Here is a 12,721-nt window from a genome sequence, read left to right as displayed (position 1 = left end):
TGGCAACAAAGACAAAATAGGATATTTTTTTCTTTTTCTTTTTCTTTTTTTTTTCTTTTTTTTTTTTTTAAACTTAATGTGCAGTTTTCAGTTGCAGTTATCTGTTTGAAGCTTATTTTAACCCATTCTTTAGTTTTAAACCTTACTGGTTCCAACCTAGAAATAAAAGAACCGAAGGGGAAAAAAAATCCACCAAATCAGTCCCCCAAAATACAACCTTCCTTTTTTTTTTTTTTAGCAAGAAATGAAAAAATCAAAAACGTTAAATATTTTTTTCCTTCTTTTACTCCAAAGTGTTATTGAAGTTGCAAAAATTAGCCTCAGTTAGACTGAGAAAAGGAAAGAAAGAAAGCTCAACAAAAGGCAGTATGTACCTAAACTGCTCCTCAAATCAGTTTGATTGAGTTTTCCAAAAGCCCTTTTAAAAAGGGCTTTCCTGACCCATTAAATTTAATGTGAGGCTATGTTAGTTGGGAGGTAAAAAATTTTAAGTCCTGCAGCAAACATTAATGAGGGCTTTGTCTTAACTAACCAAGGAGACTGCAGCAATGGACTCCAGACCAGGACAGAACACATTTTTTTCAAAACCCAGCCCAGGAGCTGCATTTTGTATGAAGACATTACAGATTAATAAATGATAGCACCATGGTTTTAGAAATTAAGTTAATGTTTCAGTAATTAACATTTAGTCCAACTTTTTTTTTAAACATTCTAGTCACAGGCCAGAAATTAAGTTTAAGAACCCAAATTATTTTTATGTGCAAGTAAGAAAATCTTAAAATCTTAACCATAAAAAGAGAATTAAATTCTGCATAAAATTCTAAAATACTATCCCCCTATTTTCAAAGGAATTAGGAACAAAAACAAAAACACCACCCCATTTCATTTGACTTAGTCAAACAGGGCACATTGTTTATGCTTGTCTCTTTCAATCTTGATCATATCAAGATCTTTACGAAGAAAACTCAATGGTTGTCATTTGAGAAATCTCTTGACCACAAGACTGAGTATTCTATGGCAGAGGCATATACACATTAAAGACATCTTAATAAAGATGCAAAGGAAAGCAAAACAACCCAACACACATCTCGGAAGAAGACAAAATGGCAGGCAACTGGTCGTCTGACCCTCTGAAGGCCAAAAATAAACATATCTTTACAGGAAAGAATGAGTCCAGTGAAAGAAAGAGGGGATGGAACGGGGACCGTCGTGGCGAGAGAAGATGCTGACCTGCTCGAATTCAAAGTGCTAGAATCAAAGGTCTAAACGAAAACGCCGACGATGCCTCCGGGCAGAGCCCCGGGCCGCGCTGGGCGGTGCTCAGTCCTCCTTGCGCTCCAGAGTCTGTGCCGCGTGGATGCCGTTGCTGTAGACGGGGAAGGGCAGCGTGGAGAAGAGTCCCTCGGCCGTGGTGAACACGTTGCCGGCGGACATCTGCGTCAGGCTGGCCGCGCTCACGGCGCCGCCAAACGGTCCCGACATGTTGAGCCGGTGCACGTGGTGGTAGAGCATCTCCATGGGCGTCTTGGGGTCAAGGCCGAAGCCCGGGCTGTTAACGTCCACGAAGTTAACAGCGTGCGCGTTGGGCAGCAGGTTGCCCTGCATGGCCAGGGTCACCTCGGCGGGCGCGTAGCGGATGGTGCCCGTGGTGTAGACCCTCTGCGCGGCCGTGCTGGTGGCCGCCAGGGTCCCGGTCACCCTGTGCACCAGCGGCAGCACGACGTTGCCCGCCTGCAACCTCTGCAGCGCCTCCAGGTCCCCAGTGTACAGCAAGGAGTTGGACGCTCCGGGGCCGCTCCCGCCGCCGCCGCTGCTTCCGCCCCCGGGGTGCTTGTCCCGCGGGGACGCCGAGAGCGGGGGCGACAGCGGGTCGGAGGCGACGGGGGCCAAGGCCGCGGGGGCCGAGGTGCCGAACTGAGTCTTGCGGGCGGCGGCGGCGGCCGTGCCGTCGGCACCGGGCGGAGTGAGGACCGAGTCGGGGATGGCCACGTGCAGCCCCCCGCCGCCTGCGCCGCCCGGCGGGGACGGGAAGTGCTCGGAGCTGGGGGGCTTGGTCATGCTGTAGGGCGACTCGTTCCGGGAGATCTCCCGGTTGGGCGGGTAGTTCCAGATGCTGCTGTCGTTGTCGAAGTTGATGGGTTCCGCGATCTCCGTCTTGATCTTGAGCACCGAGGCACTGTTGGGGGAGGACAGCAGCCGCGGGGGCTCCACCAGGCCCGCGTCCAGGCCGCCGGGGCTCGACGCGCTGGACAGGCGCCGGCGGCTGGCGCTGCCGCCCTTCTGCCGTTTCCGCCTCTTCTTGCGCTTCTGGTGCTTGCTGGAGGCCTGCGCGCCCGCCTCGCCCGCGCTGTCCGAGTCCTTGGCGCTGTCCGACGACAGCGACTCGCAGTTCTGCAGCCGCAGGTCCGACTCGCTCTCCACGTAGCGCTCGACCTTGATCTGCATGGGGCCCAGCGCGCCGAAGCCGCCGCCGTCCTCGGCCGCCTTGGGGTTCTCAAAGTCCGAGTGCTCGAAGCTGTCGTCGCTGTCGCGGCTGTCCGGGTTGCTGGAGCTGTGGCCGTCGTCGTTGCAGTTCATGTCGTTGTCGCACGTGTTGCCCGACTTCTTGCGGTCGGGCTCCGGGTCTTCGCTGTTCTCGGACTGGTTCCCCTTCTCGTCGGACTTGGAGTTCTCGTTGTCCTCTGCGTGGGGCCGGCGGCCGCGGGGGGTAGGGGGCGGGGAGAGGAGACACAGGAGACAACGGGTTAGCGGGGCAAGACCCACCTCTCACCTGCGGGGGTGGGGGAGGGGAGGGCGGAGGTGCGGGGGGTCTTGCCTTATCCTGAGCGGCTCCACTGCCTCGGTTACTTAAAGCCTGGGCTTTCCCTCTCTTGAGGACCTAGATTAGAGGGACCCTGACTCAGAAGTGCGGTCCCCGGACCCACCCGCAGCATTGGCATCACCTGGAGGCTTGCTACAAATGCAGAATCCCAGGCTTCCACCCAGACCTACTGAATCAGATTCTTCATTTGAACAGGATCCCCAGGTGATTCTTAGGCACGTTAACATTTGAGATGTTCTGCGCAAATACTGACGGACTCAGAGTAAATAACCGGGAATAAGGTGGTAGTGACACAGAAAAATGATGATTTGCAAGGTGATTTCCAAAGAGGTCTGCACCTTCCCCTGGTAAATATTTGCTCATTATTGAAAACCATACTCTCTATTCCTAAAGTTATTTTTCTCTAGAGCACTGAACGCCATCTGATTCATTGTATGTTTTATTTTTATTTACTTCTGTCTCTTCCCCCAACTGGAATATAAGTTCCACAGGGCAGGGAATTTTTGTCTTTTTTGTTCACTGCTATATACTATATAAATAAGGAGCAGAGATTGTCTGTTCTAGAACTCTGCCCTAGTGAAGAACTTTCTCGAATGAATGCAATTTACAGGAAATCAATCAAGATCCTCCTCACCTGCTTCCGCCTCCCTGAAGCTGTGTCTGGAGTAGAGGGAATACGGTACAAGAGCATGTCCCCTAAGGATGGGGTTTGTGGCCGGTGTGCCCTAGTCATCTGGCACATTTTAGGGAGGATAGATTTTCTCAGTAATAGAACCTCAGAACCTTTAGGGATGATGCTGATTTTATGGCTCTGCTTTCGGAGAGCACCTTGGGCAAATCATGTAACTACTCTGGCCTTCATTTGTTTAGCAGAAAAGGTTGGGTTAGGAGAGGCTTAGGATTTTTTGCAGCCGTAAATTCTATGAGTTATGTGCCCCTTGCATCTATGTGTGTCTGTGGAAGGGGACTGGGAAATGGAGGAAGAGTCAATTTTTATATTAGCTTTCCTGTGCTCCAAAGAACTACTCAAAGTTTGCTTCCCAAAATAACTAGGACTGGGAAAGCATGGATTTGTTCAGCATAGATTCAGAAAATGAATAACAGACGGCACCCAGAAAGAGTCATTTACCGATGCCATTAAGTATCCCACTTTAGAGGTTCAATCCCAGCTTGGTGAGGATGTGAATATTTGGGGCTCAAAGTCACGGTCTGTCTTGGAGCAACAGAGATAGCCTTGCTGTCTGCTTCTGGTAAAGAGGTTGGAGCTAGCTATGGGGTTAGGGCCGGGCTTCTTCTGTATAGAGGGCTGACATTAAGTGATGGCTAAATCAATCAATCTCTCTGTATATTTGTGTATATATATTTATATACCATAATATACCTACGTGTATGAATACATACCACAACATGCATGTATGTATATATTTATACGTATTTAGATGCATGTATATATTTATATAACACCACATACATAAATGTATGTATTGTATATATGTGCACACACTTATTAGAGTGTACATCTGTATGTAGTGGTATATAAGTATATATACATATATGTGTTGAGAAGGACTCAGTAATAACTTGATGTGACACATATCCCTATATAAACTTTGACCAGTTGCTTCGTTCAGATGACACTCCTTTGGCCGTTGCCCACCCCTCAAGTTTGGAAAGGCAAGCCATAACTGCAGAACACGGAGAAGTCGTAATACCTGTAATACCTGAGGTGTCTTTAGAGTCTGACTCAGAGTCGGAGGTCTCTGAGGATTCCGAAGTTTTCTCCGGCAGGTGGGGAAGCTGTGCGATGTCCATTGGCGTGTCCTTGTACTCGGGGTTGCTGTGGAGGAGGGAGGTGTTCATCAGGAGTGCAGACACCCATTCTGGATAGGCTGCTTTTGACCATCTTCTTCCCACTTCCTTGCCCCAAACTTTTGGAGTTTAGAGGGTTTGAAAGACTAAGCATGAAATCATTTCTCAGCTCATCATGGGACTTTTACAGAAGCTTGGATTGCATGCTCTGGGGAACAGGTGCACTTTGCCACAATGACTGAATACCCAAATGCTACATGAAAGCCACCAAAAAGCTTTCAAATAATCAGGTACCACTGGGGGCCAGGGAACTGGGCTGCTTGACATTCCTCCCAGTACCACACCTGGGGTAAGGGAGGATGAGAGAAGCACCCTCAACAATTCATTCCCCTGCCTCCCCGTGTGCCCTGCCTCTCCTGGGCTCCTAATGAGTCCATTGCTTCAGTACCCTTGTCTTGGCTCCTTGATGGAGTTCTCAGCTGTTCAGATGGCTCTAAGGCTAGTGGGGGCGGGGAGTTGGGGGGCAGAGCCCTCAGCACCTAACGATCCGACAGATGCACAGGTGCACCTTGGGCTGCGTGGATTATGGCTACTGAACTGTCAACACACCCATTACAATCACATTTTCATCTGCTCGTGGGGTGTACACCTGTGGCTTGTTAGCTGGAAATCTGATTGCAGTGGGGAGAGTCCCAGTGTGAAAGAATGAAGCTAACCCCATTTGCACAAAAGTGCTTAATTTTTGTTCTATTTTTAATTCAGAAACAAGCCTCCTCTGGAAAAGGGAGTGTGTGTTCGGTCAGTCAGCGACCTTCTAGAAACGCCACTCCAAGGCCAGCCCAGCGTATGAGCAGTACCAGCTGCATACTCTGAAGGCACTAGGAAAGTCTCTTGCCTCCAAATGGAAAATGCCTCTTCTGTCCTTCTATCATGGCCAGTCAGCCAGAGACCTTTCATAGGTCTCTATGACTCACTAGCTAATTTCTAGTGAAATTCCTGTATCAAAGAGTCACTGTTTCAGTAACTACACTAAAACTGCAAATGTCCCAGGGGGGTTAATTCACTAAGATGAATTATCAGGCCTTTACTCCCTAGTGTGAATTAGCGTCAGCAGCAGAGCTTTCTCTGGATGATCAGATGAGCCAGATGCTGGGAAGGTAGCCTTAGCCCTTACGCAGTTTCTGTAATTCTACCAGGTGTTGTGAGGGTACAGGAAGAAGACTGGAGGCGCAGTAATTTCAGAACGGGGAAGTGCAAGCCTGGATGGGGCCCAGAAGTGAGGGATTCTGGCCAGGAAGAGGGAGCATGAAAATCCTGCTTGGGGAAGAACAAAGGACAGGAATGTGGGAAAGAAAAGCCAACTTCAGTAGTTGCTATCAGGCCAAGGCCCTTCTTCCTAGACCTCCAGCCTGGAGAAGTGATCCTGATGAGTGACAGACCTGGGGAACTTCCTCTGCTAAAGCTCATGTATGTCAGTCTCCTTTGGTCCAGATGCCATGTGGGTTCACAAGTCCCTTGTTGCCCAACTCACAGTCTTCTATTATTGAACCCAGGGTGAGTCTTCAGGTCAGCTGAAACACGTCTGGCATGCCTGAGATTGATGCTCTTTGAGCCTGAAGGCTGGTCTTTGGTACCCAAACTGCTTCCTTCTTCTCCATATGGAGTTAGGTGGCCCAGGAGCACCAAAGGCTCATGAGCTTGTACCATGTGATCCTAGGCTAGACCAAGAGTGTTGCTCCAAAATAGCACCAGCTGACCTCTCCTTACCCCTCCTCACTCCCTCTGTTTGGGGGCAGAGTAGGAAGTCATGAGGCTGATGAGGCAGTAAGAAAGATCCAGATGGGAAGAAGTCTCCCTGAATGAGATGAACAACCATAGGGATTACTTTAGTGCCCTAGGCTCCAGCAGCCTGGGGGATGGCCATCCTACAGTCTATGGTGTCCCTGTTACTAATGTCTAATTTTTAACAATAATGGGTCTCCTTGGCACAGTGAATGTCAGTGCCACAATACCTTATTCTGTCTTCTCTTTGGCATGTGAGTTTTTATAACCTTCTGCATTGCATACAGCCACTGTTCCATAAACCTCTAAGAATTCCCTGATAGCAGAACCCATCTGGAGCATATCACAAACACAGGGGATAGTTTGCATGAAAAGCAGGCTTTGGAGAAAGCCCCCTTCGATACCCATACTTTTACCTTTAGAGAGAATTAATGTAGAGTAGAAGAGGTCAAAAAAGGGAAAAGAAAGTAGATGAATGAAGACTCTTCTAAGTGGTGCACATTAAAGCCCTCTCTAGCGCAATAATCATTAGTGTCTGATTGATATGCTATTGGGAGCAAGCACATTCATGCCTTCAAGTCGTCACCAGCGGACGCGAACACACTCTGAAGGGTCAGCGTGCTGATAAGCCACGGCTGTCTGCATCTCTCTCTCAAAGAAAAATGGGATTCGGTACTCCCTGTCTAGATTATCAGTCAAAGGGCAACAACTTCCATTCATAAGACCTACTGGAAGTTTTCCTCCTCAGACCACATGTGGGCCCCGCCTGGTGGCTTTAGGCCAAGAGAAGCCAAAGACTAGAATGACAATGGTGGGAGGGCGCCAGGCTGAGCATTTGGATAGCTTCACAGCAGGATTGGTGGAGAAACTCCCAGAAAGCTTGTCCCCAGACGCAAACCACCCAGGCTATGCATCTTGGTTACTTTGGTGCTAGTCTGAATCCACAGGCAGCAAGCAGATGAGGACGGAGAGAGGAGTGGTGTTGCACACTGGAATTCAGGAGGCTGTTGAGCTTGGCTGCATTAATGGATATAAATTTGAGGATGCATTAAAACAGCGGTCACCCTTGCCTGAGATCACAGAGCAGGCAAAAGAAGACTGCCTTCATTTTTACACTGAAATTGTCTCAATTCTGGCAAAGTGACTCCCTTTGCTTACCAAAACTTGAATGTCTGGGGAATCCAACCCTACGTAATATGCTGAGGACTTCAAAGAGATGGGATACAGGAGGAATATGAACTCTGCCACTTCTTCCACATCCCCTTTTCATAATTTTCACAAGGGTTGGAGCGCATGAGTATGAGAACGTGTGGGGGAGAAGGAGAGGCTTTTTGAATGCTTCCACTGGAGGCAAACGTCTGTGTTCTTTTTCTGGCCCGAGCATTTGTGGGGAAACCAAAGCAACCTCTGCAGAACTGCCCCAAGGTTGGCAGACCAAGAACTATTGAACATTTCGCAAATCTGCCCTCGAAGTCCCTACTGACATGGCTTTGAACTTTTCCCATTTCTTTGAATCTTGTGGAAAGAAAAGCAGAATTTCCATATAATTCCACACCAGATACTGTCAAAAGATAATACAACATGTCAGCTATTTACCATTGGGCTGCATGTTTTATAACTGAGATGGAAATGAAAAAGAATTCCAAAATATACCTCAGAAGATAATTCACCCAGATGATGTTCTTCTCATTTGCGTTCTTGGCATTAATAGCTATTGTGGCACTAGACTGTATCCAAATATATCCTCCATTCTTCTGCATCCAACGATAGTACTTTGTCACACACTGGCCCTTATTCAGCACTGGTGAAAAAACAAAACAGAATAGAAGGCATTGCATATTAGGACTGGGACAAAATGGTTATCATCTCTGCAAAACCTGAAGCTTAGAAAGGGGAGGTCCTGGACTTCCCTGGTGGTGCAGTGGTTAAGAATCCGCCTGCCAGTGCGGGGGACACGGGTTCGAGCCCTGGTCCGGGAAGATCCCACATGCCACGGAGCAACTAAGCCTGTGCACCACAACTACTGAGCCTACGCTCTAGAGCCTGCGAGCCACAACTACTGAGCCCGCGTGCCACAACTACTGAAGCCCGCGCACTTAGAGCCCGTGCTCCACAGCAAGAGAAGCCACCGCAATGAGAAGCCCACGTGCCGTAATGAAGAGTAGCCCCCGCTCGCCGTAACTAGAGAAAGCCCGCGGGCAACAATGAAGACCCAACGCGGCCAAAAATAAATAAATTTTTTAAAAAAGAAGAAAGGGGAGGTCCCGCACCAAGCCAGGGGTGCCCCTCTGTATGCTTAATGTAGAATGCCATTAGTAGGACAAATGAAATCACCAATTCAGTGGAGCAGCTGCTCCGGAGCTAGGGTTACTAGCGTTTATAGCAAGACTTTACTCCATTTTGGGCAGTCATGGTGTGAAAGGAAGGATAACAGGACTACAAATCTTTTTGGCTCACAGAACACCTAATGCGGTGTGGATATTGTCAATGGGTTTGACGTCAGATGGGAACAAAGGCAAATTTGGATGTGATTTATTCATAGCTTCAAGGTAGCCCTCTTTGCGATTCTGGATATCTGAATGGTTCCAAAGATGCTTTCCCCCTCTGTCTTTAATCATTTCACCTCAGCGCGAGCAGTATCAACCCGTGTCCTTATGTATCGGTTCCTTTTGATCTTGTCGAACAGAATTTATAGTATGAACTAAATCTACATGGGTCAGGCAGGGGAGATTCTGGTGAGAAATTTGCTGAACGTTGGAACAAAATACATTCCCTCACCAAGTCAGAGAGAAACACTGGCCTAAGGGAAGCACAGGTTTGACTTGGCTAGAGCCAAACAGAGTGACAGCTCCACACAGACTCTGAAATATGGCCCCAAATGAAGGAACAAGTAAAAACAATCAGTAATGTGAAACGGTGCCATTAAATATCCACGGAAAGAGAGCTTTAAAATGCAGATGTTAAAAATGATACTTTAACCAAAATCTTGCCAAGTTGAAATGGATTTGATTTGTATCTGGGTACGCTTGAGCTAGTAAAAGGGGGAAGAGTGCAGTAAATCAGCCCCTGAAATAAAGTGCTATGGATGGGAAGGGTTTAAAAGGATGCCGGAAACGTGCACAACCCGCTGTTATCGCTTGGATACGAATTGCAGAGACTACACCCCCCCCAACAGCGCGCCAGCTGGCCGGCCACTAGAGGGCAGTGTGCACTCGTCCACGCTGCCCACTTTTGGCACGTCCTTGTCTCCGTCTGCTAAAATGAAAAACCTCTAACTGCTGTAATAAATTTGGCTAAATTAGCTGCTAAATGGTTATCTCAAGTAATATGTATTTGCATTAATCATCTTGCTCTAAACCAGAACAAGCCAGAGTCCTAAAGACGTAGTAAATTCATATTGTCCATTTAATTATGGCTAATAAGTGCTTCATATACAATAGTTTCATGAAGTACATTTTGATTTTTTTTTTTGGGGGGGGTGGATGGGTAAAGGGAAGTCACTTTGGAAAAGAGCTGTGTTTAAGGCTGTAGAAGCTCTTCCCATCATGTCTGAGCCACTCTTCCTAGCTCTGAAAGTGGTCAAAAATCAAACCTCCATATATTTTATCCATAAACATATAAACTTCAACGCTTTTCTCCCATTCTCTCTTTTTTTGTCTCACAATACACGAAATGGATGGTTGTAAAATTTAATACTTATGTCTTAACAGTTGCTTGAAAAAGCCTTGCTTTGATGAGAGCTTCAAAGAGCGGCGAGTTCTATTCAGAAACTATTCTACAGTTTAGGGTATTTTTAAAACCCGGAACTGTCACCTTCTCTTCGTGGTGAAGCTCCACAGGTAGGACTGTACTCGGCTTTTGTAGGCGATTGTAAGTTCTGCCATTCGGCATGCATGGCTTCCCCGGCTCCAAAACTGTGTAGTGAAGCTGAAAGCAGTAAAATACTGACTCTGCCATACAGCACTTCTGTCAAACCATTGTTGCATGCAACAAGATGTGCTTTTATTCAAATCCTCTCAACCTGGTTAACTATTAATAGAGGAACGATGGGTTATGAAATTCTGCCCACTATTTTCACAGAAATACTTACAGCATCCCAATCAGTGGTTGGCGTATAATTCTACCCGCTGTGTATCTGGAATAAGGGATAATTTCAAATGGTTCTAGTATTTTTAATAAAGGCAAAGCCCCTTTTATAGAGTCACATGAAGAAAACACTGAGATGGTAGGCTAGACCAGCCCAGCCTGGCTGGGTTTTTGGACTGGAATTTGACCCAAAGCAGGCACAATTAAAAAAAAAAAAAAAAAAAAAAGACCCCACAATACAGTGCGTAGCAAGGGGCAAAGTGAGACAGAAATTATAAAGTCAAATCAGAGTTTGCAGAATCAGCATAAAGATCACCACGCCCTCCCGTTCCTAATAATACTTTCTCTTACTTACAAACAAAGAAACAGAGAAACAAACAAAATCTCCTTTCTGAAATGCATGACCAGCAAAACATCAGCCTTGGGAGTGGGCCCCATGGATGTGCTGTGAAGGGGCAGAATGGCTCATTTGCTAAAAGATTGATGTGTGTCACCTTTTTGGGTTAAGGCAGCATGACTCTGGGTCTGATTAGGTGCATCTGTGTTTCCTGAGAAGATAAATACAAAGTTATTAGGGCCCATGATTCCACGAATATTATTTATCACCCAGGCCAAGGGCCATCTAGCAAAGAGAGGAGACCTCATTGAGAGAGAGGCAGGCCAGGCAAGTTTACGTGATGAAGTGGTGGTGAAAGAGCTGCGGAGAAAAGGACCCCTGAGGGGTTCCCTGGGGAGTCAGGAGCTACTTGAGTGCCTTCACTTACCGTGGTCCACACCACAGAGCAGATGCAGGGGCCCATCACCGTCAGCTCAAGAAGACAAGTTTAACCTAATCCATTAATTTGCCCTGGGCCAGCCTGACAAACAGAATTCTGAAAAGGTAGACATTCCAGCATGGTCTTGGATCATGACTGTTTCCTGAGGATCAGTGTTTTCTGAATGACACCCCCATGTGTCCATGGGAATCTAGATAACTCAAGATAAGGCACTGAGTTAGCTCCTACTGTAGCATGAAATGTTGACCAAAAGATCACCCCAGTTGCGTCTGTTTTTCAGGAGGACCCATAAAAGCGGTCACAATGGAATTTTGCTTCTTTTAAAATGAACACGGAATAATTTTTGCTTGGGGCTCTAGAATATAAATTTATGATTTGTGGATGAAGCTTCCTGCTTTAAAAAAAAAAAATCATACTGGCAAATCAGTTGGATCATTCCAGCTGTGCCAGAGGCAGGATCTGACAGCTTTTCCTGAGCTCATGTGGTCCTAATCAGCTCACGAAGAAAAGCCACTTTGGTGCCAGTTTGAAAGAGATTTTTAGTTTGTAATAAATTAGACAACTTGAAAAACACAAAAACTTTTTTGATACTCTCTAATCCAGGGCTGCTGTTTTTATTTGGGGGTTTTTAGCTTTAAATAATGGAGAGAAATGAGAGAATGTCTGCGTTAGTCTATTTCACAAAATCCCTTTTGTGGAGAAAAACAGAAATAAGCATGATGTAAGTTACTTGGTATGGAAGTCCTTAAAAACCAGTTAATTGTCCCTTGAAAAGAGATAGCTCCTCATCAAACCAATGAGCCCAGGAGAACATTCATAACAGTGCTCAAACTATAAAGAGAGGAAACCGAGACAGAGAGGAAATATCTATGAGGATCTTATTTTTAGTCTTACACGGTGATACGGTCTGAGTACTTCTAACACATAACCTGGCATCTTCTCTTTGGTTTATCCCGAAGTTTACTTTTTGCTGTCCAAACCTTTTGGTAGAGCAGCCTATGTGTGCCCACTGAATTCAATGATCCCATCATAACGTTTCTAGAAAGATGTCTTTAAAAGTGTGCGATAGGAATTAGTTTTTATTTAAGGATCTCAGAACACTGAAATGGCCTTTTCTTAGGTTTTAGAGGGTAAACATGAAGACACAGGGGGGCTGACTGGGTTTCTCCCAGATGCCCTTTCAGTCTCGGATGGTCCCAGGTGTAACCGTGGATGCCTCTGCTACCGCACCACAACTTGCTCCTCTGAGCCCTGAAGTCTAGGGCGCAGCCGATTGCTTTTGGTTGCTATTGCTCAGCTCTGGGGAAAACCAAGAAGCTGTCATCAGCACTGCCCCACCTTCCAAGCTACAGGTGCCTCTGAGTTACAGACTGTGCTCTTCAGAGGACAGAAATGAACCCTGCATTTGGAAGAAGAAACTACTAGAGACAAGGAGAGACTTACATCT

At 46.8% G+C, this 12,721-nt stretch overlaps 1 protein-coding gene across 7 annotated transcripts in view; it reads right to left on the bottom strand.

The window, feature by feature from the left end:
* Positions 1–211: 211 nt before the first annotated feature.
* NPAS3 (neuronal PAS domain protein 3) overlaps positions 212–12,721 on the bottom strand; it is an 845,785-nt gene continuing 833,275 nt past the window's right edge. For 5 of the 7 annotated variants that reach the window (XM_059914072.1, XM_059914075.1, XM_059914076.1 and 2 more), the window contains 3 exons: positions 8,066–8,213; positions 4,534–4,658; positions 212–2,681 (listed from right to left, as the gene is read on the bottom strand). In XM_059914072.1, coding sequence (XP_059770055.1) covers positions 1,321–2,681; positions 4,534–4,658; positions 8,066–8,213 — 1,634 coding nt within the window. In that variant the 3' untranslated portion in view covers positions 212–1,320. The remainder of the gene's footprint in view (positions 2,682–4,533; positions 4,659–8,065; positions 8,214–12,721) is intronic. The other 2 variants (XM_059914073.1, XM_059914077.1) reach the window with 1 other exon arrangement.

The sequence above is a fragment of the Balaenoptera ricei genome, chromosome 2, assembly GCF_028023285.1.
Source record: "Balaenoptera ricei isolate mBalRic1 chromosome 2, mBalRic1.hap2, whole genome shotgun sequence".
In the NCBI taxonomy this organism is placed as follows: Eukaryota; Metazoa; Chordata; class Mammalia; order Artiodactyla; family Balaenopteridae; genus Balaenoptera; species Balaenoptera ricei.
The sequence above is the reverse complement of the archived record's forward strand: the minus strand, read 5'-3'. Positions and strand labels throughout refer to the sequence as shown.